This window comes from Mercenaria mercenaria, chromosome 18 (assembly GCF_021730395.1).
Source record: "Mercenaria mercenaria strain notata chromosome 18, MADL_Memer_1, whole genome shotgun sequence".
Classification (NCBI taxonomy): Eukaryota; Metazoa; Mollusca; class Bivalvia; order Venerida; family Veneridae; genus Mercenaria; species Mercenaria mercenaria.
This window is the reverse complement of record NC_069378.1, coordinates 32,768,529-32,796,417: the sequence shown is the minus strand read 5'-3', so window position 1 is coordinate 32,796,417 and position 27,889 is coordinate 32,768,529. Positions and strand designations below refer to the sequence as shown.

General features: G+C 34.2%; 1 protein-coding gene across 1 annotated transcript in view; it reads left to right on the top strand.

Annotated features, from left to right (window-relative positions):
- LOC123538371 (uncharacterized) overlaps nt 1–12,344 on the top strand; it is a 31,446-nt gene extending 19,102 nt beyond the window's left edge. The window contains exons 5-8 of the mRNA XM_053529771.1: nt 10,088–10,216; nt 10,513–10,588; nt 10,965–11,231; nt 11,482–12,344. Coding sequence (XP_053385746.1) covers nt 10,088–10,216; nt 10,513–10,588; nt 10,965–11,231; nt 11,482–11,713 — 704 coding nt within the window. The 3' untranslated portion in view covers nt 11,714–12,344. The remainder of the gene's footprint in view (nt 1–10,087; nt 10,217–10,512; nt 10,589–10,964; nt 11,232–11,481) is intronic.
- Nucleotides 12,345–27,889: the final 15,545 nt, after the last annotated feature.

Here is a 27,889-nt window from a genome sequence, read left to right as displayed (position 1 = left end):
AAGTTTGTTAGATTGCTCGGGTTTTTCTTTGCCATTTCCTGTCAAATACAGTATTGCTTAGTTTATTACTTTATTTTATCATGTTTCAGAGTAAACTTCTAGGGATGAAAGTTAAACAAAAGTACCTTAATATGGACAAGAACAATCAGAAAAAATGGGATTTTCTCGAGGAAAACTATTATACATGTTCTTGGTGGAAAGCTCGTTTTTGAAAAAAATATCGGATTTCAATGTTTAGCGGGATTCAAAGTTTCAAAAGAAAAGAAAAGAAATTTATTTAAATGTTTTCATTTTCTGTTACATGACAACACGAATATCACAATATCATAAGCTAACATAATGTTTTTTTAGAGAAATGTTTTATATCTTTACAAAAATAATATTTCTATATGAATCTATAAAACAACATGTTTTATATCAAAAAATGGATACTTGTTGCTTTCTCTGGAGTAACTTGCGAGCTTAATTTCCGTGTTTTACCTAAAGCAAAAATCTAGATCAATGCAAAATCCATGATAAAGAATATGAATGACACGACTTTGGCTAATGTAAGGGAGGCAATCCAATTTTAAGGGAATTTCTTTACACAGTCAATAATTAAAGGAGATAATTCTTGCAAATTCTCGTTAAAAGATGACCATGTTACAATCAAAGTTTGTATCACATTATTGAAACATGAAATAGTGCATTACAGAATTTGTCAGCAAAACTTTAAAAACTATCATTGATATTATTATTATAATGGAGGTATTGGTATTGTAAAAATAAATGCATTGACATTATTCAAATGATATCAGTACTGCAGTAGAGTTAAAAACTGATAAATTACTTTGAGAAAAATATCTTAAACTAAGATTCTCATAATTAAACATATTAAAAGATTCAAATACTAACTGAGAGTGAGTAAAATTAAATGAACTGGCCGTTAAGTGGATTTGATGGAATGCTTGAATGCGTGGGAAGATTCAGTACACGTAAGATGTTGGGGGAAGACTGTTCCACATAACCATACCATTAAAAGCAAAAAAATTTCTACTAAAGCTTCATACCTTTGGTAAAGAAAATTGCCCTGTGTCACTAAAAGTATAGCTAGCATCTATTGAATTGGAAGAAGGAAGTGTAGACACTCTGGATCTGGTACAACTGTCATGGACATGAGTAAGGGATACAAAATGCTCCTTAATAAGGTATTATGGTGCTGTGTCTGACTTTATTTTATGCACTTGACAGAGTTATCGGATCTACTCTCTTTGAGACAGGTAACTAGTTAAGAGACTTGAATTGATCTAACCCAACATAAGACCTACTACCCGTTTTCAAGACAAAGCGAACCAATTCATTCTGGGTAGTCTGAAGCCTATTTTCCAATACTGGCTCAAACTAGGGTACCAAAAAGAACGTACATAATCAAAGTGACATTATGCAAAGGGTATGACCAAAAGTTTTTTTTTTTTTCTCTTTTATTTTTCAATCATAAATACAAACATACAAATCGTTTATATTTCAAATTACACTCAAACACAATAATACAACTAGATTTACATGTTTATATCTAAGAGATTTAAATAAAAGTTAACGAGTTTAGAAGTGAAAGGACAGTGGGAAAGATAATAATCATTCAGGCAAGAATGGAAGGATGAGAAGGGAGAGTGAGAAGAGTAAGAGTTGAGTTATGTCACTTGGAATCATGATCCTAAAAGGCATAAGGAAGGATATTTTTAAAGGATAGTGTTGTTCGTTTCCTGTTTTTCATAATTGACCGAAAGTTTCCTAGTGTGAAGATCTAAGAACTGACTCTTTCAATGCAAGTATTTTAACTGGGCATTTGACTTTGCAAACCACTGACCTTGCAATTTTATCACTGGAAAGATTCTGATCCAAAGTAGCACCAAGATACTTAACTGAACTGGTGGCCTAAATACTTGTAGACTCGGTCTTACCAAAATGAAGTGAAAGTTTGTTATTAACAAGCCATTCACTTACATGTTCCGGATCCACCGATAATAGTGATTCAATATCGGATATTCTTTTACCATTAACAAGGATCCCCTCGTCAGCTTACAATAAAAGTTTGTTTTTTACCACAGCCGACATGTCGCTAACATAAAATAAAGACAAAAGGGGGCCCTAGATTGATCCTTCGGGAACTGCACAGGTGATAGGAGCCTGACTGGAATGAACACTGGATACATCAACTAACTGGTGTCTAACTGAGGCCAATTGCGTTCAGTTTCATTAACAAAATATTATGATTGACCGTATGGAACGCCTTATGCAAATCAAGAAGAACCAATTCCAACCATGTTACCGAGATCCATTTGAAATTTAACAAAATATGATAAATGGATAAGACAAGTATCCATAGCAAATCCGCGTCTAAAACCAGACTGAAAACTGAATAAAATCTTCTTCTCATTCAAATAACATTTCATTTGATCATATATGACCCTTTCAAAGTTCTTGGAGATTATACACAGAAGACACCGGCAGATTATTACCAGCTTCGGCTTTATCATTCTTCTTGTCCAGAGTGATAACCCGGGGATTCTTAAGATCATCGGGAACAGAACCCTGAATAATAGAGAGATTGACAATATGAGTCAAGGGACAGGCTCTAACAGTTGCACTGTTTTTTACAAACCTACAGTGGATACCATCTAAACCAGCGGCATTTTTAGCACTGAGCGTATTAAGGTGCTTAAGAATTTTGTTCTCTGAAACAACTGAAAATGAAAAGCTATTTGGAAAAATACCCTTGGATAAATAAAATTTACTTACAAAAGTTTTATCATATTTAGAACAACTACCTGACATTTTATCAACTATTTTTGATGCAACTGTACTATAAAACTGTTAAATTTTTCAACAACATTTAAAAAATCAAAGCTGACTTCTCCATTAATTTATAAAACAATATTACTAGAAAAACGAACACCTTTCCTAGATGGTAAACCAGGCTGTTATAAACATTTCCAAACAGATTTGGGGACAGATTTAATTGCTTTCAATACTATGTTTGAAATAGTTTTGTTTTCTTAGTCTTGTGAATAATTGTCAGAGTATTATTTCTAAGCTCTCTAAAACTTTCATAATGTCCAAAAGTTTAATTATTATCCCCCGACGAAGACGGAGGGATATAGTTTTGGCGTCGTCCGTCCGTCCGTCCGTCTTTGCGGAGCCATATCTAGGGATTGGTTGTGAATATTTACATAAAACCTCATGTACATATTTAGCCCTATAAGGTTAAGCGGCCCGTCAAGTTTCAGTCAGATTGTCTAAGTAACATCAGAGTTATGACCCTTAGAAATTTCTTGTGTTAACTATATAGGGTACTATAAATATGGCAATTTCTGCTTCATAACATGTAATATATTTGACCTAGAACTATGAAACTTAAACTGAATTTAGATCACCATATTGTGGTTGAGCACACACAATTTCGTCCGGATCTTTTTAGTATACTAACTTCAGAGTAACTGCCCTTTAATTGTTTAAAAATCCACAAAGGACATCGGACATTATGCTAGGGATTTTGCCCTAAGTTCAAAGCTATTTCTTGACTTCAGTAGCTGATAGTTTTATATAACAGCTTCAAATACTGATAAATAAGTTATATTCCTATCAAACTGTCACAAAAAATAGTTTTATTTTATATTCGTTTTCTTGAAATTCGAACAGTTTGTAACTAAGGGTCATATTTTTGAAAAATTTAAAATGTGTATTTTAAGTTAAATTAAGCATTGGTATTTAAAATATGTCTACTATGAAATATTTTAACACAATAAATAAACTGATACCATGCAGATTATCAGTTTTATTGACATTTTTGAAAATAAACGAAACTGAAAAAATAAAAGTGGAAAAAAACATTTGGTCCCTAACTGTACTTCAGTTATTTCCACCCGAGTGCCCATGATAACACTGATGCATTGATCATATCCTATTGTTTGTTTTCTATACATCTATTGCCATACTGTATTTATACACATGTACAATACTGACCGGGCATTATGTGGAGGATTATTATTGAATCATGCAGTGGTGTTGCTGGCCATACATTGGCGTAGTTGGCCTTTTTCAGCTGAAACGGAGGGGTGCAGGAGACTGCCTATTTCACTGCGGGTTCAGGGATGCCTTACTTTTAGCATTTTATATCAGTGGAACAGAAATTCACTAGCTAGTATCAACATTTATATAGATATTCTTCGGGTGTCTGTGTTAGTTCTTTGAGATCCTTACTAGTATTTCTGTTGGCTTCGAAATAAGTTTCAGACGTGTGAGCGAATTGATATTTATTCTGGGGGTGTCAGTGTTAGTTATGGGCAAGTCAGTATTAGTTCTATGGGTGTCAGTGTAAGTTCTGGAAGCAACTAGGTTAGTTAATGAGATGGTGTCTGGTGTAGTTCTGTTACGGTACAGGATGCTGGATCGAATAAAAGCAAATGTTGCTTTTAAAATGCATTGTAGGTTCACTTCAACTGTGTCCTACAAAAGGTAAAAAATGCACCTAAGTGGCACTATTCCATAGAAGTTCGTCTGTATTTCTTTGTCATGTTTACGTTGAAGACACATATGAAATATGTCGAAGCCACTTGCTTGGTTCTTTTACTTACGACAGATGCAGTTGTCTCAATCCTGATGACACTCAATCGACGGACTTAGACTGTCAAGAGGTAACAGATCTGATTGAAAAAATCATAAGATATACTTATAAGGATCTGTCTGCTTTCTAGCTTCACTTTCTATGTCCCCTATTTATTTTGTTTAGTGTTTTCTGTGTTTGAAATACAGTGCATTCGCGATGCTACGAATCGCAATTTAACGAAATACAGGTATACTACGAAAAGGTGTTGTGGTCCCGGCTGCTTTCCTTCTTATTTCTATGTAACAAAGTCGCGGTTTTACGAAAATGCAATTTTACGAAAAATGCGCTCCAACGAATGTATTGTTATGCCCTTAAAGCCTGTTTTCAACTTGTTTTAGTTTCAATTTTACGAATGTATCGTCTAAGTTTTCACACCTTCCATAACGACGTGAAAATGCTTTAAGAGTGGAAAGTGTCACTATCATTTAGCTGGGCGTAAACAGTGATTAAAGTATGAAAACTTAGTAATTAAATTCGAAGTACATACGCTGTACACTATGACACAAGTTAGTGGTTATTTTTTTCTCCTATAACTATCCGATCGGATGGCATACAAGACACGTCTCAAACAATCACTGCATAAAGAAAATAAAACAATATTTAAGTCCTGATCGTCTGTATATTGTCGTTTTCTTATACCAAACAATTCAGTAAAGGGTGGCTGAGGGTATCGGAATATGCAATTGCGATTTTTTTCTCGTGCAACAATGTACCCTGTATATGTTTTATGTACAGTGAATAAAAAACGAAGAAAAAAAAACAACCCGTTCTACATTCTACATACCATCTTAGTTCAGATTCGAATAAGATTTGTAGTAAAACCACATGTACATATAAAATTGGTATACATGTACTCCGATACGAACATCACATGTTTAAATATCACGGGTTACGACGTGTAGATATTAAGGTGCTGTATAGCGAAATTTCCTATGCTACGCTTGAACGAAAATGCGATATTACGAAAAAAACGGCCGGTCCCTTGGCTTTTCGTAGGATCGCGATTGTAGTGTATTTACAAAAGTGAATAAAGCTGTATATATGTAAGGTTTAGGAAACACATGCAATAAGTGTAAAATATTTATGTAAAAATTCATTTGCTGACACCCTGTATGTAGTTTTTTTCATTTTTAAACACTTTCCCACCTGTGACCAAGTGCCATTTTTGCAGCATACCTATATAATAATTATTTACAAAAGCATGTGTACCCACACTTGGTCACCCTATTGCCTTGGTCACACCCCTCCCCAAAAAATCCATTCCTGATTTTTAGTTTTGTTCAAACCTTTTATGAATATTTATCAACATGCAAAGTTGTACCGTTCCTCCACCTCGCTACTCCATCCAGTCATGCCCACCACCCCTAATCATGCATTCCCCCATTTAAAAAAAAAGTATTATTTTTCCATCAATATTTATAATCAACATGTGAAGTTTTGTACCCTCACACAGTCACCCACCCCCCTACCCCCCACCAACACACACAAAATTCCATTCCTTTTTTTTAAAACATGTTCAAATCTTTAACATCCACACCCACCCCGCCGCCAGCCATGTTCAAGATATATTACTTGATTGTGCTCTCTTAAGGATATCTGTGTTTTTAAGTTCAAATGTTCATGTTAAATAGCAACACTTGGTGCCAAACTACTCGAAGACAATTATTTCGTTCAAGTTACACTTCAAGCTCTCATTTCAAATAGTTCAATTTTATTCTAAAGGCTAAGCTTATTACATTAAACATAATACCAGTTCATCGAATTTGCTTGTTTTTATACAAGTTAAAAGGTTTGTCTCTAGCATTTATACCTTGCAAAATGGCATCATTTATCCATGGACCAGTACGCTGTTTGATGCGAACTCTCTTTACAGGAGCATTTTTATCGTATAACACAGACAGATAAATCTTTTTAAAACTGTACCATGCTTCACTTACATTGTCACTTAGCAGAACTCCAGTCAGATGAAAATATCGGCTGCTGAAAGTTTTCTCTATTGTAATTCTTTTGCGATCTGAGTTTTACATTATTGTGTTTACCAATGGAAGAACGAAATATTTTCAGAGAGCAAAAAGTCATGGCATAGTCACTCAAAGATATGTCAACAACTCCACTATCTGAAATTTTATCTTTGTCAAAAACAAGTATAAGGTCAATCGTTGTCAATGAACAGTTCTTGTAGAATCTTTGATGAACTGTGAAATTGAAAAGCTCAAAGAAAGATGTTAAACCATTTATCACCATGAACATTGGTATTAAGGTCACCAAAAATTAAAGTTTCACGGGTAATGAAATCATCACAAGATTGACACAGTGATTCTAAAACATTGTAATAGTTAAGCTGTTTTAGAGGTCTATAGATGACTCCGCAAAGTATAGGTTTGGGTTTGGGCAGACGGATATCAACCCAGGTAGCCCTGGGTGGTCCAAGTCAAGCCGCATTTGCTAGGTCAATGCGAATGTATGCACAAACATCGCCTCCCCGACCGTCCTGCCTGTCTTTCCTTTGCACTTTATAATAAGGTATAAGTATTTCAGAGTCCGGCACTGTTGAATCTAGCCAGGTTTCAGACAAAACAAAATACCAGCTGGGTTGTATTTCCTGGCAAGTAGGCGGATTTCTTCCAATGTTGGTATCAGACTACGGATATTCAAGTCAATAAAATGTAAACCACGTTTTTACTGACAATTGTCACCAGTAGTAGAAGATTGTTCACCATTTTCGCTATGGACAGGGCCTGGGCAAGGATGAACATCACCGCAGAGCAAAAGCCACACTGGGGTAGTTTTCCTGGTATAATTTGTACATGATATGTGTGAAGTTCTCTTAGAAACACTGGAAAATGTGGTCACAAAGTTCTGGTAATTTACATGTTGTCCAAATGAGATCGAAAGTTGAGACGCTGTTGTGAAAAAGTGGGTGGGGTATAGTTCGTTCTCGATATTTTCACTCAATACAATGTCACTGGTTCTTCTAGCGACAACAATGATGAATATAAGTGATCTCAGGAAGTCTATCATTAGTTTAACACTGATGTAAAGTTATAAAATTTCACGTACAATTGTTTAAATTTCAAAATTCTAAAAACAAAATCTGATGTAAACAAAAACACGACTTTAGGTATGACAGCACCAATTTTTACTGACTACCAATTGTGTGCTAATAATATTCCTAACAAATTAATCCATTTAATGAAATATATTTTTGCTTTCAGTTCTTGAGCAAGACATGTCGGACACAGCGACTAAAAACACTTTCTGTGTCATTTATTACACTTTTAATTTTGTAAAAACCGAAAATGCGGCTGTCAAAACTGAGATTGAGCATCATTTTATTGTTCTTAAAACATATTTGTCAATATTGCACATGAACGTTTACAGTCATAAAGGGAGATAACCAAAAACAAATGATTCAGCAACACTTTCTATATTTCGCCAATATTTACATAAGAAGGATATAGAGACCGCGTTTTTAAAAATAATCGCGCAAATATGTCTTTAATAGTTATTCTAAAAAACAAGATGGCGTCATTTTGAAGAAAATAAAAGTAAAAAACGAAGTCCGGCAAAACAGCAAAATTTGGTCCACCCCTACTTTTGGCATTTTATTTCGCATAATGGTAGGATTTATGTTGTTAATAAATTATGGCATGATAAATAGAATAACAGGTTACTTACGTCTTTTGAGAAAGGGTTTCTAAAACGAGGCTAGATATGGTCCTGGAAGGAGCGAGGCTTGCCGAGCTCCTTCCGGACCATATCTGACTCATGCAAAGCGTTTGTTCACTCTGCTCTTACATCATGGAATATTGCATCTAGAATGGACTGTTATGGAATAAAAGCAGCGGTAGATGAAACGGAACTGCCTATTTTTTCTGCAAAGCGGCGTTATGGCGTGTATATTTAATTCACTTCAAACGTTTGCTTGGTGAGAATGGGTATCCGTCTAGCAACTGAACTTCGGATAAAATTTCACTTGGCAACAAATTGAAATTATTCTTTCGTGTTCAGCAGAACAGAGATGTCGGTTACAAAACACAAGGTTAGCATTTGTTTTTTTTTTTGCCGCTTTTTGATATTTTGGTATTTTAAAGACCTACTTCAGCGTCGTGTGAGGGCGTAATAATTTTTAAATGCAGAATGGACACAATCTGATGTCCTTGGAAGTTTAATCATAGGTTTAAACAGTAGTTTAAAGTGTTCTCAAGACACTGACCTGAGAAAGCCTGCTTTTCTCAGACAGGCTTTATCAGGCAGTTGCTATAGTAATGGCATGATAAATACTTAGTATTCATCAAAGATTCGATACTATTTTCTTTATATGTATATCTTTAGTTACAAGAACGATTCGAAAATATGTACATAAGATCTACATGTTAAGTCGATAATATTTACATTAGAAGTTTAGCATGTATAGTACCTGAAATCGATTCGATAATATTTATATACGTTGTTCATGTTTAGTACCCATGAAGTACTCTATAATATCTACATAAGATGTACATCTTTAGTATTGTAGCCTGGGTCATGTATAACGAAATACATCCTCAGGGGTTTCAATATTGTACTTTATTAAGATGGTTTACAGTAAAGAATTACTGTAAGAGCCTGTAACAATAATAAAGCTAATAAAAATATGCACACAATACTCATAAAAATACAAAATGCATTCAATCGATTATCATTACAGGAATAAAAAATTACTACAACTGATATGAGAAAATAATAATTACCAGAATCCTGTATCAAAGTATACACTTTATGTAAATACAATAAATTGTAAAACTTATAAAAAAAGTTTTTAATTTACTCGGATTATAAAATCAGTCCGTTTACTTAGAACAGCTGGAGAAGAATGCCCAAGAGATGTTAGTATGGCGGGAATTAGATGTTTCGCGGGGTTAGCAAGGTTATGTGGGGTCAGGCACGTAATATTTTGTGAACTCTCACTCACAATTCCTTTCTTTCATACAGCGCTCAACCCTTGATAATAATAACACAATTAGGCATATACAACAGTTAGGCAGACACATACATGTACGTATGACGTCATAGATCAATAACAAGGTCAACACGATATTTACAGGGACGGATATAGGACGATGCGCTGCATTGCATGTATTTAAAAGAATATTATGTTTGATCTACCATTAAACATGTTAAAACAAAGTTCTACAATTATATAACCAGGGTTACAGTACCATGGCTGATTCTATACAGTACTTACATAAGAAGTATATGTTAAGTACGATAAATGATTCGATAATATCTACATAATATGTATATGATTAGACTAAATGGTTATGGATGATTCGATAATAGTTAAGCAGCTGTACGTGTTAAGTACCTATGAACGATTCGGTTATATTATTAGAACATACGATGTACATGTTTTTGTTTTGTTTTTTTTTGATAATGAAATGACTTTGAATCACTTTAAAGCATGGAGTACAGATCCAGTTGTAAGCGTCCGGTGTTTTGAAATCACACGATTCTCAACAGCCACTATCACTACTACAACATCAACTACGACTACTACTACAACTAAGACTCTGTCCACAACTACAGGAAGTATAACAAATGAATATAATGCCTTTAGTTTACTCCGGTTGAAACATGCTGACTGAATAGCTAAGTAAATAAACTAGCAAAATAATATTTTGGATACAAGAACAATCCCAGGTCCGAAAGGAAATCAAATGGTCTGCCTCTAAACAGGTCACAAGACTAAAGTATAATAATTTTGTGAAATTTGCTTTATCATAAACTCAGTGAATTTTACCAAAGATTTCGCCATACATGTATTCTAGACTCAGTCAGTACTGTTGCTGTTAATGTCATGTTTCTGTGTATTTCACATTTTACAGTTATTGTAGTTCCAATAGTGATTGGTGTTTTACTGATCCTAGCAGCAACAGTGATACTTCTCGTGTACATGAAAAGGCAAGCATTTTCTTTCTGTTGATAAACACTTATGCGCTCTATTGACTTTTCAAGTGGAACATATAGAACTTTAAAAAGGTTTTAAATTTGTCTACTATTTATTCCATATTTTATTAAGACATCATTTTGTTTAGGAATGAGTATTTTTATATTCTTTTAAGTTTTATTTTTACCGCCGTCGGATCTATACGGTTTTCAAAAAATATAATAATTCTTTTTAATGTATAGGGTATGAACAGTTATCTAATTTTACAAAACAATTTACGTTTATTTACTAATGTTTACGTTACTCTTAGATCCAAATGCATCAGTTCTAAAGATAATACGAAAACCACAATATATCGAGTGATTTTGTTATACCTTGTTATTATTTAAGGCGTCGGCTGACTACAGAAACTAAACTCCATGAACATGATCATCAACAACATTTATCGGAGATTGGTGCAGAACAAGGCCAAGGTCATCAGTGCAATGACAGTAACGAAGAACGTGATCACGAAATACCTGTCAATGCATATGAGAGGTTAAATATGTATGTAAATGACAGCTTAGCCGGAGAGATGTATCAGCAACTAAATGTTGACAAAGGTGAAGCATATCAAGAGATGCACTATGTAAAAGATAACGCTGGAAATAAGGACAGGCAAGTACCTAATAAGCAGTGTAACCTAAAATAGATAAGAAGATATTTGCTACGTAAAAACGATATTTTTGCCAATACATAAATTTTGTACTCTTAACAAAACAAAAAATGCCAAATGCTTAATACGTGTAAGCATGCACGTTTCAATTGGGTTTTTTAACACATATTGTCATTGTGAAAATTATTATTAAATTTTGCAATGTTCTATACAGTTGAGGCATATTTTAAAATCCTCATTATATATTTCAAGGCATTTTACAAAGCAAATTAATTTGCAAGAACCTGATCAGGAACGAACACAATCAAAAGCAGTATCATTTAAGGAACAAGGTAGGGGACAAGAAACCGATGTCGATGGTGGAGAACGCGATCTTGAAATCTCATCAAATGCGTATGAAAGATTAAACCTGTATGTAAATGATAACCTAGCAGGAGAGATGTATGAGCAACTTGATGCTGGCCAAAGTAGGGACTATCGGTAGAAACATAACGAAGATAGACCTGACTATAAAAGTATTGCAAATGAAATAACATCTGCCATATATACTTATACAATTGTAAATTGTCAAAATGATAAATAATACTAACAATGTCTACAAGAAAAATAACACATACATACACAGCGATATTTAGCATTCTGTAATAATGACAATATATACCTTTATGTTGAGTAATCGTTTCAATATTTGCCACAATATCATCAAACGCTTGTGAGAACAACATTCAGTAAATTAAATCCTACTTGACATGATTTAGTTTTGGGGAGGCTGGGTTCTTGGAATATGACACTTCTTATGTACAAGTGTTCTTGTTTCGAAGTCCATCCAGTATTACTGTAAACTGAGCTCAGTCTAAGCAAGAGGGGACACGAGGATTATTGCATATTTCATAACTCCCATGAACAGACTCAGTTAAAACAGTTATCATTCTGCTTGGTTATGCTCTATGCTCTCAAACGACCTGTTTAAAGAATTGATCAATATTCACGACAGCAAATGCCTTGCATGTTGTGGTGGTAAAAGTCATCCCCTCCCTTCTTCGACTCACTTTTATTATCATTTCTGGTCCTGTTTAAATCATTGAGTCCACGCAAACACTGTTTGTTACATTTAAAAATAAAACCACGCCATCATATAATAGTTTTCATGATTTTACCGTATTTCTTAAATGTTAAAAAAAAAAACCACACATGGACAAAACGTTCTGTCTAACATTCAACAATATTTTAGTTAGAAGTCAATATCTACAACTCTGTTTTCTTACCAATCATTTTTATGTGTATTTTATGACTTTCTGAAAATGGAATGTTATTGTATATGAAAAACAATTATATCATCGCATGATCGATTTTCATGAAAATTTATACTTTGTTAGCTTTGAACAAGTGTGACAGAAATGTACTTTCTATACCTTTTACACATTAGCTATCAATTTTATCTATAGTGCGTATTAAGCATATTTAAGCGAAGGTATACTGTACATTTTTTAAAAAAATTTACCTATACATCGGATGTTTTAATATATATTTTATTGCCCGCTTTAACTTTGCCCATGTTTGCTATTCTGTCAATTTGTATCTCTATTCGTCTGAGTCTGTCATAAAAGACGGATCCAGAGATAACCTTTAGGACACTTATTTTCGAAAAACCTGGTTCATACATTTAAGCCATTATGGAGAATGTGCAACTAGTTTGATTTTATTCATTTACACTCCCCTGTCTGCCTGTATATCTGCTTGTCATTCAATCACAGAATGTTGTTCCTGCTATAACATTAAAAGTAGAAAAGATTAATTTATAAACCTGATTTATAGATGTTATGCAATTTGGAGATAACAGATAATGATAATATGGAGAATATACAGGCTAGTAAGCTTTAGCTACAAAAACTCATTCTCTCTTTTTTGCTTAGCATTAGTATTTTGTTTCTGAAAGGGTATTTAGATGTAACATTTAGAATTAAGAACGCAAGAAAGTCTTCAGAGAATTTCTGGTGATGTATGAAATAGTATATATATAATTTCATTTTCAACACAAATGTATAGCTTTGTATATTTTACAGTGTATTGTCATTTTTATCCTTTCCTATAGAAGGAAAGAAAAAGAAATATAGGTGTTTGTTGTTTCTACTGTATAACTGGCATACTGTACGGGTTCAATTACTTTAGAGCTCGAAAGAAAGCGAAACTTAAAAACTGTCGTTATAATGGAATAGCTTTGGCAAAGAATGTGTTTCCACATGTCGATCATTGAGCGGTGGTAAATAGGACCCCAGATTTTCAATGCTATCTATAATGATGATGTTTTGTGGTGTTAAGGTGCTCCTTTCCTAGTTTGGAGAGGTTTTTGGTTGGCAGTGTTGTTAGGGCTATGAAATTGATGATCTTGGTTTAAAGCTTAAAGATGTTTAATCTATGCATACAATTCGTTCAGGGAAATCAAGTACTACTATGTATATGCATGCTATTTTTTAAAATGGTTTTTCATCTTTTGTTGTAAAAAAGCAATAAATGCATATCTGTTTGTTTATAAGTACAATATTTCGTTATACTGTAGAGGTTAAATCATGAAAAATACATCAATAATTCGTACCTGTGTTCTGAATAATGAATTTGAAATTTGATTTCAATTACTACTGTCTGTACATAAACATGTGTAAATGTGATACTAAAATGTACATGTGTATAGTTAATATTAAATGTTTCAAGGAAAACAAGGTTATAAAATATATCGAACCACATATAAGTTTATCATTTTATCCCAGCCTTATCATGAAACAGATGTAGACAGACAGAATATGAAGCGTAAACACAATTATGATGAATTATACTGTGATAAAATACATAAATTAACATATTAAATAAAACATTGAATACGTCATTTATCTGACGGTGTCTTACCAGACATGCTGCAGAGGCACTTGTGAATTGACTGGTTATCACATGACTACACAACTGCAACGCGTTGTTGAATGGTACAAAAAAAAAGTATTCCTACTACACTGGACAAGAACATAGCGGCTCGAATTATCAATAGGAAATCCCTCTGTAGTAATATCATAAAATATCATAGAAAGAGCACTGGTTACCCATGAGATAGAGTACAGTACAAAATTTTTACTCATGACAATAAGGCTCTACATGAAAATTCCCCGGTCTATATAAGGGAGATGAAAAGAGTGTACAAAGAACAGAAAATATTGTGTCAGTGGTTGTGCCACTTGCTGTTTTTATAGTAATTTGTTTCGCAAAACATTTACCGATCGTCCAAGGAATCTCCTTATGAAAGTATAAAACTGCTTTTTTTTCGTGGAGAAGCTGTGTAAATAACGTTGGGCGAAGTGTTTGAGAAAAGTCTTTAGAACTAATGGCAGATTTTGTGCGGAGGATAGCACTCATTTTGCTGTCGTCGACACTTTTCATCTTGTGAAAATCCATCAAGCAATAAGAAAACATATAGGCAAAATGTTACCTAAATCGGGACGTTTTCTATGTGTGTACGGTATCCAAAACTCACGTTGGTTGGCCACCCTGGTTATCTGACAGTGATCATTTCTACTTTTTATAACAACGAACACTACTAAAATTAAGCCTCGAAATTGCAATTATAACCTTTCTCATCTTGTTCGCTACCTGTATACTAAGTGCTATTCCTGACCCGAGTTATTGAGTGGGTATCATTTTTCAATTTTAGCTACAGCGACCTCGACCTTGACTCAAGTTATCCGAAACATACTCCTAAGCCAGATTTGTATATAAAATTTCTATCTATACATCATATGTACGAGTAATATGTTTAACTCGAAACAACGCACGAAAGTTTGATTTTATATACGTATTACATGTACATAATACGTGATAAAATGGTTATGTTTATGAAAAGAAACAACAGGTGTCCAATTTTCCAGTATGTAAGTATGAAGATATATGTGTGTCTGTTTATTTGTATTGGTAAAGTACTTTTCAAAGTGTTGAATGACATACTAATAGATATTAATATTGTACAATAATTTGAAAAATACTTTCAAATGAAGTTCTAACATGGCTCAATGTGATTGAAGAAGGTCAAGATTTGCATATTCTTCGATAAATAACGGTTGACACGTGGACTGGTCAGAGAGCATTGTGACGTCAATTATGACGTCAAATTGCCGCATGAAGCCCACTTTATTTCTACTCTTGTAAATGATGCCATGTGTAATATTGATCAAAATGTTTCAAAAAACAAATAAGAATGAAAACAATCAAGGTGTTCTTGTTTTTTTCGTCTAATTTATCATGGTTCAACGTTCAGATGACTAGATATTAAAACAAACAATTCCTGCGCATCTGAACTCTGACTCATGATAAATCAGGCGACAAACCACTCGAAGGCCTAGCTTATTTGTGGAATATATTCTGTTTTGTTCCATTGTATTACTATGAATGGTTAATAAAAGAAATGCCCTTTAAACTTTAAATCCGATGAAAGATACTCAGTAGCTTTCCTTTTTACGTACACTGCTAAATTTAAGTAAAGAAGAAAACCATGAATGTCATTATTTACCCGTCGCTTATATAGACAAAATTGTTAGTGTATCATATAGACATCATTATATCTAACATGAAAAAGTGTGAAATTTTGTCGCACATTTTATTCTTCTCGGTGAGGTTTTTAAGAGCTAAGTTTCTAATTTTGACAGCCATCTTATGGTGTTATTGTATATATTGTTTTAAGATCTGAAAGTTGTTATGATCAAATCTTGTACTGATTCGTACAAACAAGGTTTCAAGAGGTAGATTTTAAGCAAACAAATTATACAGATATATATGCAAAGCATACAATATAACTGTTTTAGTGTTGTTAGCAAAATTAATTGTGAATTAAACACTCACAAATCTCTTTTTCTTTCAATTCATTGTATTTCTAAAATGTTGAATTCACTTCATTTGTTATTAATGGTCCCCAATATATTTTTAAGAGCTATCCTAGCTATGTTCACTTAGAAATTTTATAAGAATTCAAACTTTTATTACATTTTTTTTCAGTGAATTATCGAAATATAAGAGTGAAATATATTTGGTATATTTTTCACTGATAAGAAACTATAAAATGGGTAAATCTAGTCAAGACATGAAATAAAAAGAAAATGTGTTCGTTTTACATGTAAGATCAAAACATCTTTCACTTATGAACACCATATCTTATATTTTCATTCGTGGCTATGCAAAATACCTTCTAGGTAGGTCTGATCGCAAAATTACCCAATTTTAATCGCCTTACGAGTGATATTGATAAAAATGATAATGATCGTGGGTCCATTAATACTATGTTAAATAGTTTTACAAGTTTAATTAGAGAAGTAGCAGACCCACATTTTTTTCCAAAACTTATAGAAGTAAAAAGCATGTTACATTTGCAGATAGTTACTCTGTAAGTGATGCAGACTGTTTTGATGCTGATTGTAGATCATTGGAAATAAAAACATACTTAGACGCATTGAGTGCTTTTAACAATGTTTAATAGTTGTAGAAATTTAGCCAGTAGGCAATATTTTTGTCTATATAAAAAGGAATATAAAGATATTTAATTCGTAGAAAAAAAAAGCTTATATTAAAATGAAATACACGTACTCTGAAATTGAACGATTCCCAAGCAATTCTGGAAACATTTTATGAAAAATAAGTCTGCTGTTACAAAAGATGATATATCTTTAGATGAATTTAGAAATGTCAAACAATGTATTTCAGTCCCAAAATCATGAATGTAAAGCTTTCTGTAATGAAAATGATTTTAATTCTACGGACTGTAGTTATAAAGAACTAAATGCCCCCATTACATTTTTCCAGTCACAACTCAGGGTCAAATGTTTGAGCCTTCCATTTTGTGTCCGCTCTGTATTTCCTAAACCCATTGAAAGAATTTCAAGAAACTTGGGTCAAAAAATGACCTCATCAAGACAATGTACAGAACTTACTAGTCAGTAATATCGGCTTAAGGTCAAGGTTTAACTCAGGGTCAATGTTTGAGCCTTCCATTTTATGTCCGCTCTGTATTTCCTAAATCCCTTGAAGGATTTTCATGAAACTTGGGTCGGTTGATCACCTCACCAATACAATGTGCAGAATTGATTAATCAGCCATGTCGGCTCAAGGTCAATGTCACAACTGTTCGTATCCTCGCATTTTCCTTGAACCATGTTTTAGTATTCATTTATGTCTGGCGTTAAACGACTTTACAAATGCATAGCAACGCCCAATATTCAAATTAAATTTTACTGCGCGAAAAAGTCTTAGACCGGCATTGAAATATGCAACTAGATAAATAGAGGAAATGAAATGAAAATTGAAACAGTAAGGCTTGTGATTTCGAACAGCATTTAAAAATGGTGTTTCAATAAGTACAATACGAACCCACCGAATGGAAGCCACAGCTGCAAGCATCATCACGGCCCACACCCTCTCCGCTGCGCTCATATGACATAAACATGCAGAATATTTGCTGTTTTCTCTTTCAGAAAAACTGGGTACACTCGAGTTATCTAAGACGCGGTTGCAAAGTGTTAAAATCAATAAATACTGACCAGTCGGGATACTATGGAAGCTTGTACTGTTCTAGCATTTAAAAAAAAACGTTCAACATAAAAAGTTGCGGGTTTAGCAATTAGTTTCAGTATAGTTTACTTCCCTTGTACTGACAATTTTGAGTGGAAAATGAAAACGAGTACGGACACAATATAAAATGTTCACACAACAGGCACAAAAGTAGGATATATCTAATTTCGTCGGTGTATGATTTTCCATTGCTTCACTACATCATATGCTTTTTTCAGAGATTTTATTGAAAAAAAAGCAACAACAAACACTTTATGATATTAAAGCGAAGGATCACTTAGTATTTTATAATGAAGATACTACAATCCTGCATGCAGGTGGCATTAGTAAAGCTATAATCATATTGGATCACTTAGTATTTTATAGTGAAGATACTACAATCATGCTTGCAGATGGCACTAGTAAAGCTTTAATCATATTGGATCACTTAGTATGTTATAATGAAGATACTACAATCCTGCATGCAGGTGGCATTAATAAAGCTATGATTAAATTTGTCTGTAGCGCCTATGTTTGTCCAATGGAATTACAACTGCATTTAATAATCGCCAACATTTTCAGCACGAACCCAATGACTATAGCAAACACTCCAGCGAAGCAAGCTGCAGATACTACTCATCTGTTGCGATTGAGACTCACTGAAAATGATTATTTTAGAAAAAAGGTATACACTCCAAATAGAATATTTCTTCAGTCATGTTGTCAAAGGGATAAATTACGCACGTCTGTTCCGTCAACATTTTCCGTTTCCAGACTTTTTTGGTCAATTCAGAGTTACTTGATGACTTAGGACCACTTGATGAGGATCAGTATTGTGTTGGGGTTATATAGGTTACTGGTAACCGGGAGACTGAAAAGGGTTTCCAGACTGTAAATCATTCAGTATGAGCCTCTCGTATATGAATATATTCGAAGGACATCGTAGAAAATGCATTAAATTGCGAAAAACATTGAACACATTGGTAATGATAAATTGCATATTGTATATGGCATCATTATAATAACGTTGTGCCGCTTTAGTGGCAGTTACGGTGCCTAAGAAACGGTTAATAATATACATATTTTGATATCTGTGATTTAAGTATTCACATTTAATATGACCTTATCCATCATATTCGCAAATTTCAGCAAAATGGGATCTGAAAAAAATGATATTGGAACACTTTTCCGATTGCTTTTTGAACATTCATCGTATATCAGCGGTCCATGTTTGTGCTGCATAAGCGATGTTCAACAGTTTTTTTCTGGTTAATAAGTCAAAAGTTATGGATTAAACTGAAATATGTCATGACATTGTAAAAATACACTTATTGAATGGCTTGCCTGTCAAAAGTGAAAACTATAGCTCCTTGGTCCTTCGGACCTTGAAGAATAAAATGACTGGCTATTGACCGGCAAGTCATTAAAGTGTATACCATGTCCGATATATACATGTAAAAATAATCTGCGCCAAGCATATGCAGATACTATTGCAATTTAACAAGTACAACCCTTACGTTTTTAGGAATAAAACCAGCTGCAAAATACATATTATTAAAATTTTATTTGAAAATTATTCTGATCAATTAACGTGCAAAATAATCGTTACATTTAATTAATTTAAAAAGCGTAAATGCAACGATCCGTAACATGACACAGAAAGTAAAGATAAGGCAGAATATAGCATACAGTTAAATAGTGTAACTCGTCAACTTTTTGGTCTTCTTTACTCTGTTCTAAGACATAATTGCGGCCAAACAAAACAAAACAGTTCTATATGACGCCGCACAGTATTATGGCGATTTTATATTTAGTAGTATATACAAAAACAACAAATAGTAGCCTTTTCATTCAAAACAAATATATACGAAACTAGATTGTAGGGATAAGGCACGTTTTTGTGCGTACTAACGTTTGCAGAATGCCGCGGAAACGTTTGTGACCGAGACCCGCATGTAACCAGTACACGACGACTAAATGTATTGTTTTCATTGAGATGACTTTACGATTCCGGTACAGTTTTTAATTACCATTCTGTTGTTCATGTTTTGAATATCAATAACCAGGGCCCAGAAACCAGTACTACTACCAAAAGCACGTACAGAAGGTTTTTGTTATCTCTCGTTATTATAAATATGATATTACCAATAATTTTTCATACAACTTAATAATTTGGTAAACAGGAGCGCACTTTCCAAAATAGTAACTTTACATTCGAGTTATTTTGAGTACGAACACATATTAATACGGATGAGTACGAATGTAGTGACAAGCTTTCAAACTTTTTATATAAATTATTCGAGAAATTGGATAAAAACATACGGACAGATGTTTACAAACATGATTCCTAAAACAAATAATCGCAAAATTCACACGCGATTCTTAATCGTTCACTGTTATCTACAAAAACTGAATCGAGCGGATTTCTAAAAGGGGATTAAACAAGGGGTAACGGGAGTACGAACATTGTTGGGGGCAGTGCATTTTGGCGTTGGTAACTGATACACCAAAACATTCTATATAATGATTAGATTGCATCTTTAATGCTACAAGAAGAGGTTAATATGTAAGTAACATGACGCAGATACCAGATGTCAATCTGCGCAGAAATATAAATACGTCCTTGGGAAAGCACTTCAAAAATAAAAATCATTTATTGCACGTGAATTGCTTGTTTGGACACAATTTTTCTCCAATTAATACATGCATTGCATGGGCGGATCCAGTCATAGTTTTCATGCAAGAATGATTGTTGGCTTGTTGTCGAAGGAGATGAGTGGACGGTACTGTGATCATTTGCTGTTACTGTGATACTTATAACGGTTCGAATCTTGCTTTCATACTAAATTTCTTTCTATTTCGATAACATACTTTGTGTGTGTTTGTTTTTCTCCGTTTTCTTATTAATTCTTCTGTTCTTCCTTTCGTACAGGCACAACCGCTTAGCCCAAACAGAAATACACAGGACGATTTGTTAGAAGACATTGTGTCTGAAATCATTCGTCCTCCACCTCTGATTCATGTAGGGAAGTTGGCAGTTACCTGTAGATAATAAATTTGTACTGGTAAAATTCCCCAGAAAAACTGCCCGCCGCTACCAAAAACTGATTAACTGTTCGTCGGATTTCCCGCACCAATTTGACGGAAATGAAAAAAATATCTTTTATATTTTTTTGACCGCCCGCACCTGGCGTATTTTTTGCGCTGGGTCGAAATCAGTAGGAACGAAAAAAAAAGTGGAAATTCCGAAGTTTAAACGCACCTTGCCTGTAATTTATCGGAGCAACGGAAGAACATGTTCTCTAATACAGTCACCGATCCGACTACGTAGTCTCTCTACCGCACAGAAGGGATACATACCCCGGTAGTATGAGTTTATTCGATTAAATTTTGTAATATTCGATCGCTTTAAAAATCAGGCATAACAAAATGGCAGCCCCCTAAATCTCTTTTTTTATCTCATGCCGAGATGACGAACGGCAGGTATTTTCAGCAACAGCTGTTGAGATTTCCCCGAGCTGCAGTTTTACAGAGATGTTAGGGCTGCTGCGCTATACAGTAAGATGAATCTTTCCACAGATACAGTCGTGTAAAACCCGCCGGGGTTATGTGTGTTTCTCAAACGCAGGTTTTTGTTTTTGTTGATTGTTCTACAATTCTTTATTTGGTTTGAGTGATATTAAAGATGTAGACTGGCTCTCGTCCCTATGTTTGTTCTTCTTTACATATATCAGTTTTCTTCATTAAGAGGGAAGTAACTCCAGAAGGTTGTTTCTACATTGAGATTTTTATTGCCCCTGGCTCCGAACATATGGTTCAGCCATCAGATAAAATTGTGCTATTTTAGAGGCGTAAAATTTTCTTACAAAATGTTTCCAGTATTTATATTAAAATAACCATGCAGCCAGGGAGCCAGGCTATTAAAGATGGTAAGTGTCAACATTTGTTTTGGTTTACTTTGTATTGTCAAACTCTCAAAGTGCTGGATTTTCATTTGATTTCTGACAGTAAAACCCAGCCTGCAGACTTGGCACCGAATAGTACCACCTCAGATTAACAGGTTCAATAGAGTGCTGTGTGATCTGCATTTGTAATAGGTACATGTTGTCCAGCACTTCAAGGGTTAAAAGGTCTAATGTCACGAGCAGAGAAAATTGTTAAATGATATGGGATAAATAAGACATTTCAGAATAATAAAAGCGCTGATATATTTCTTACTTTTTATACGCCCGAAGGGACGTATTATGTTATGGTCCCGGTGTTCGTCTGTCCGTCCATCTGTCTGTCTGTCTGTCCGTCCGTCCGTTAGCAATTTCGTGTTCGCTCTGTAATTCTTGAACCACTTGAAGGATTTCAAAGAAACTTGACACAAATGTGCACCACACCAAGACAACGTGCAGAGCGCATGTTTTGGATGTCTCATTTTAAGTTCAAGGTCACACTAATGGGTCAAAGGTCATGTGTGTGTGTTTCGTGCCGCTCTGTAACTCTTGAACTGCTTGAAGGATTTCAAAGAAACTTGGAACAAATGTTCATCACACTGATATGACATGCAGAGCGCTTGTTTCGGATGTCTAGCTTCAAGGTCACACTTAGGAGTGAAAGGTCATATATGATTTTGCTGTGTCCGCTCTGTAACTCTTGAACTGCTTGAAGGATTTCAAAGAAACTTGGCACAAATGTTCACCACACTGAGGTGACGTGCAGAGCGCATGTTTTGGATGACTCGCTTCAAGGTCAAGGTCACACTTAGGGTCAAAGGTCATATATGATTTTGCTTTGTGTATATTGCTCAGCATTGCAGTGCTCTTGTTTTTATTTGGCAAAATACCTTTTTGTTCTCTTACAATAATTTTTTTTTGAATTACTTCCCTTTTTAGCTCATCTGATTTTTTGTAAAAAAAAATGATGAGTTATTGTCATCACTTGATCGGCGTAGGCGTCGGCGTTGCCTGGTTAAGTTTTATGTTTAGGTCAGCTTTTCTCCTAAACTATCAAAGCTATTGCTTTGAAACTTGCAACACTTGCTCACCATCATAAGCTGACCCTGTACAGCAAGAAACATAACTTCATCCTGCTTTTTGCAAGATTTATGGCCCCTTTTGTACTTAGAAAATATCAGATTTCTTGGTTAAGTTTTATGTTGAGGTCAACTTTTCTCCTAAACTATCAAAGCTATTGCAACATTTGTTCACCATCATAAGCGGACGCTGTACATCAAGAAACGTAACTCCATCCTGCTTTTTGCAAGAATTATTGCCGCTTTTGGACTTAGAAAATCAGTTTTCTTGGTTAAGTTTTATGTTTAGGTCAGCTTTTCTCCTAAACTATCAAAGCTATTGCTTTAAAACTTGCAACACTAAGTCCTGTTCACCATCATAAGCTGACCCTGTACAGCAAGAAACATAACTCCATCCTGCTTTTTGCAAGACTTATGGCCCCTTTTGGACTTAGAAAATATCAGATTTCTTGGTTAAGTTTTATGTTTAGGTTCCCCTTTTCTCTTAAACTATCAAAGCTATTGCTTTGATACTTTCAACATTTGTGCACCGTCATAAGCTGACCCTTTACATCAAGAAACATAACTCCATCCTGCATTTTCGCATTAATTATCGCCCCTTTTGGACTAAGAAAATCAGTTTTCTTGGTTGAGTATTATGTTTGTCAGTTTTTCTCATAAACTATCAAAGCTATTGCTTTAAAACTTGCAACAGTTTTTCACCATCATAAGCGGACGCTGTACATCAAGAAGCATAACTCCATCCTGCTTCTTGCAAGAACGATGGCCCTTTTTAGACTTGGAAAATCATGGGTAGGACAATATTTCTATTATGCAAAAAATCAGATGAGCGTCAGCACCCGCAAGGCGGTGCTCTTGTTTGTTACTATAAACAGCCTATAAATAGCTTATTTTGAAACTTCTTTATTATTGGCAGTAGGGAAAAACTGAGACCACTTTTCTGTGGTACAACATGGATGGTACATCCAATTTTTAGATGTATTTTGATATAACTTTACCTAGTAAGAATTTTTTCTTGGACTTGGACATTTGTTTTTTTTTTTTGGAATTTCTTCTTTTTGTTGTTCCTGTCCTTTGGGCTTCAACAATCACGTTCTTTAAATTTTGCTCCCACACTCTGATGTAACCCTTCGGGCGTATATTGCCCCGCTTGGCGGCGCTCTTGTTATTGTATGCATCACACATTAAACATTCAATACTCCAAAGACAATGCTGTCTGAATGTTACTTCATACACATTTGTTTTTTCCGGCTTATGAATAGAAATACACTTGATTTGGTGATAAACATGACACAAGCGATTATTATTTTTTTTTATTTCATCGCTCTTCGCTCGCTTCAATAAATGATGATTTGAAAAGAAAAATTCTTTTTCGCTCGTCGCCCCAAATATTTTAAGACATCAATTTGGTGTGGCCTAACTGAAATACTGTTGAAAAATTGCGTTAAACCCAAACAAACAAAACAATGTATAAGATTGTCATAAACTTTTATAAATCTAGCAGTTTTGCTTTAAAATATCATAAGAGAGCTTCAGAAAACAACACATCATATATTTAAACACAATTACGTGTTATTAATAACATGTTTCATTAAGGAAAAAGGACAATATATTCTGAAAAAACACCTTTGAACACAGAAATTTTGCCATATAATGATGTGCCTAGAAAAAAGACTTCTTTGTTACAAGGTATTATATTGAATTCTTAGATACATTCGAACCATGGACAAGCATATCTAACGTGAGATTTATATTTTTTCTTGCCAATTTACGGTCTGAGCTACCTAACACTTAGGTGTGACAACGTAGTTTAAACGATTACATTTATATTATACATGTGTATAACATTTCCTTCCGTATAAACAGAATAAACAAAAATAGTTTATAGCATAAACACGGGCTGTAAACACTGGCTCCCACTCTTTATGGAGGTGAGTTGAAAAAAGAGCCAGTGATACTTCCGAGTCGTCGCTAATGATCGGAACCACACGAGAAATGTAAACAAAGACAGAAGATGAGTTTATTTTTACTTTCAGTAACAAATTAAAGTCCTTATTTAAAAATAAGGACACTGCTATTCCACTCAGAGTATGTTAAACGTCTTATATGTGCAGGTCGATCTGCAGATCGAAGGCATTTCTTGACGTGAGAACTTTCGAAAGTTGTGAAACAAAACCGATTTGAACCGAAAGAAGAAATATGTCTATGTATTTCGCCCTAATTTACACAAGTCAGAGATTTCAAAGTCATCGTTAAGATGTTATTGAAAAGAATGTCTAATTACTGTATAATATACGTGATTTTTTTGCGGATTACTACTGTCTATGTGTATGTTTGGGCAAAAGGAGGAGCCAGCGAGACAGCGGAGGCACGTATAATCAGAGTGGGAGCCAAAACACAGTAAATATGAGGGTGTTAACGCTTTTAAGTTATTAGCTAACGACCTGCTTTCCTTAAACTGCATTTAGATATGTATATTCCTTTTGTCTGTATTGTTAATAATAACATAGCGTTGTCATTTGTTGTATATGATATTATCAGTGTAAAGGGAATTTCTCATGCGACAACAGTTTTCATGGCCAATGACTTTTGAAATTGAACTGAATAGTGTAAGATATGTCGCAATGGTTGAAATATACCCTTTTCATTTTGAATATTTTTTTGCTTTGTTGTGTGTTAAGTCACCTATAGGTTTACTGAACGTCTTATGGATGGACATGTTCATTAAAGTAGTCAAGTACAATTTAAATAAAGGAATATGAAAATAGCCTACTAAAAGTTACAGCTAAAATTAGTATCACACATGTTCTAAAAGATAACTATCAAGGGGAGGGGTGCAGTCATGACTGTTTGTTACAATAAGGCTGTAATTATTATCATTGTCATTATTGATACTGTTATAATAATTGTTGTTATAACTGTGTACAATGCCGTTGAATATATCATTTATAAAAATAGGCGTTTAATCAAATTATTCAGTTTCATTTTCAGTTTTATGATTGCATATGTCATGTTTTGTGATTTTCCTACATATCTGCGATATGTCACATGTTGAATTGTAAAGCGCCCTTGAACGTATATTTCATACGAAAAAGGCGCTCAACAAATCTGGTATAATAATAATAATAAATTGAAATTGTCATGTTTGTGAGGTATTTATTCCCCGTTAGAATTGGAAGGTATGGCTTCGACGTTTTCCGTGTCGATTTCTCTGTCGTTCTATAGCTGTATATTAAAAAAATAACAATATGACTTTTGAACACACAGCTTTGGCTTCAGAACGACAGGCGAAGACAAAACAAAATTTCTTCGATCTGAATAGGGTAATAAATATCTCCAAAACATGCTATTTTCAATTTGTTTGTTACCTTTCAAATATCTGGGATAATAACTTTTAGCTGTAAAATTAAGTGATGTTGTTCCATGTTTTCTTACTAAAACAAGGCTTTTTTCAAGTCTACCAGTAAAACTTTCAATAATTTATATATAAAAGCCATTAAGTTTAAAAGCGTGACTAAAAACACAGCAAATCAAATATTATAAAAATAAAAATGTAATTCCGAGAATAAACAAAATTTGTTATCATATCGATTTCCAAACTGTTTTCACTACTCAATTAAATTCTGAAGTTCGTTGGTCATGTAGACTGTTGTCGTTTGGGAAAATCCTCTTACATTGCAAATATCAAATGTATACAACTAATGGCGCTATGTTCGAGTTCCATTACACATGTACCAATAGAGACAAGAGGAAGATATCTATTTAAATGCAGTTTAAGGAAAGCAGGTCTTTTTTTCTAATAATTTAAGCATTAAACACCCTGATATTAAATGTGCCTTGGCTCCCACCCTGGTTCTAAGCGCCTTCTCTGTGTCGCTGGCTCCTCCTCTTGCCCTAAAATACACATAGACGGTAGAAATCCGCCAACAAATCACTACTTTATACAGTAATAAGATTCTTTTTAACAACGTCCGAACGATGACTTCGAAATCTTTGACTAGTGTTAATTAGGGCAAAATACAAATACAAATGACCACTTTCGGTTCAAAACTGTCCTATTTCACAACTTTCAAAAGTTCTCACGTCAAGAAACGCCTTCGCTCTAGAGATCGAACTGCATACATAAGAAGTTTAACCAATTCTGAGTAGAAAAGCATTGCTCCTTTTTTTAAATAAGGACTTTAAATTTGTTACAGAAAGCAAAACATAAACTTATCCTCTGTCTTTGTTTACATTTCTCGTATAGTTCCGGTCATTAGCGCCGCCTCGGAAGTATCACTGGCTCTTTTTTCAACTCACCTCCATAAAGAGTGGGAGCCATTGTTTTCAGTCCTTGATAAAGTGCAGTCATTGCTAAGTACAGTGATGAGCTTTAATGGTAATGACCATCGTCATTATAACATATTTAAATAAATACAAAAGGGTCTAATATAAAAATGTCCAAGTTTATATATGAGTAGAATATTCATATTTCCTCCATATTTAAAGTTTAAAGTGTCTACTTAAAGGGAAAGGCTAAACAATACGCGAGTATGTACATGCATGGCATACGCAACCTCATAACTGTGTATATTTATATGGTAATGCTAAATAACATGTAATTCTCTATTCTCTAGTGGACTATTATTTTGCAATAGTGCAAATACTTTAGCCGTAAAAAAAACTGAGATCTATCTTGTAGCTTATTTGAGACACTATCATGCACATCTTTTAGAGGGAAACTTATTTATTTCCATTCAAATACTTTGATGCAGTTTGCATATTTTGTACATGTATGTGCAAGTTTGCTATTCGCTACTCCACAGCTGATATAGAGATGTTGTTTGTCAGTATTAAAACACATTGTCTGCGGGTAGAACATGCCCTCTTCTGGTCCTAATATTAGTATAGCCTTACTCAGGTCTGGTGTCATCTTGTACACTATGTGCTGGCGGGTGTTACAGACGTATACCGATCCAAATGGGGATATTTTGATATCACGCGGTAATTGAAGCTCACCACGATACATGGATTTCAAGCACCCATCAGCGCCGACAAACATAACTTTGTGCGTTAGGCAGTCAGACA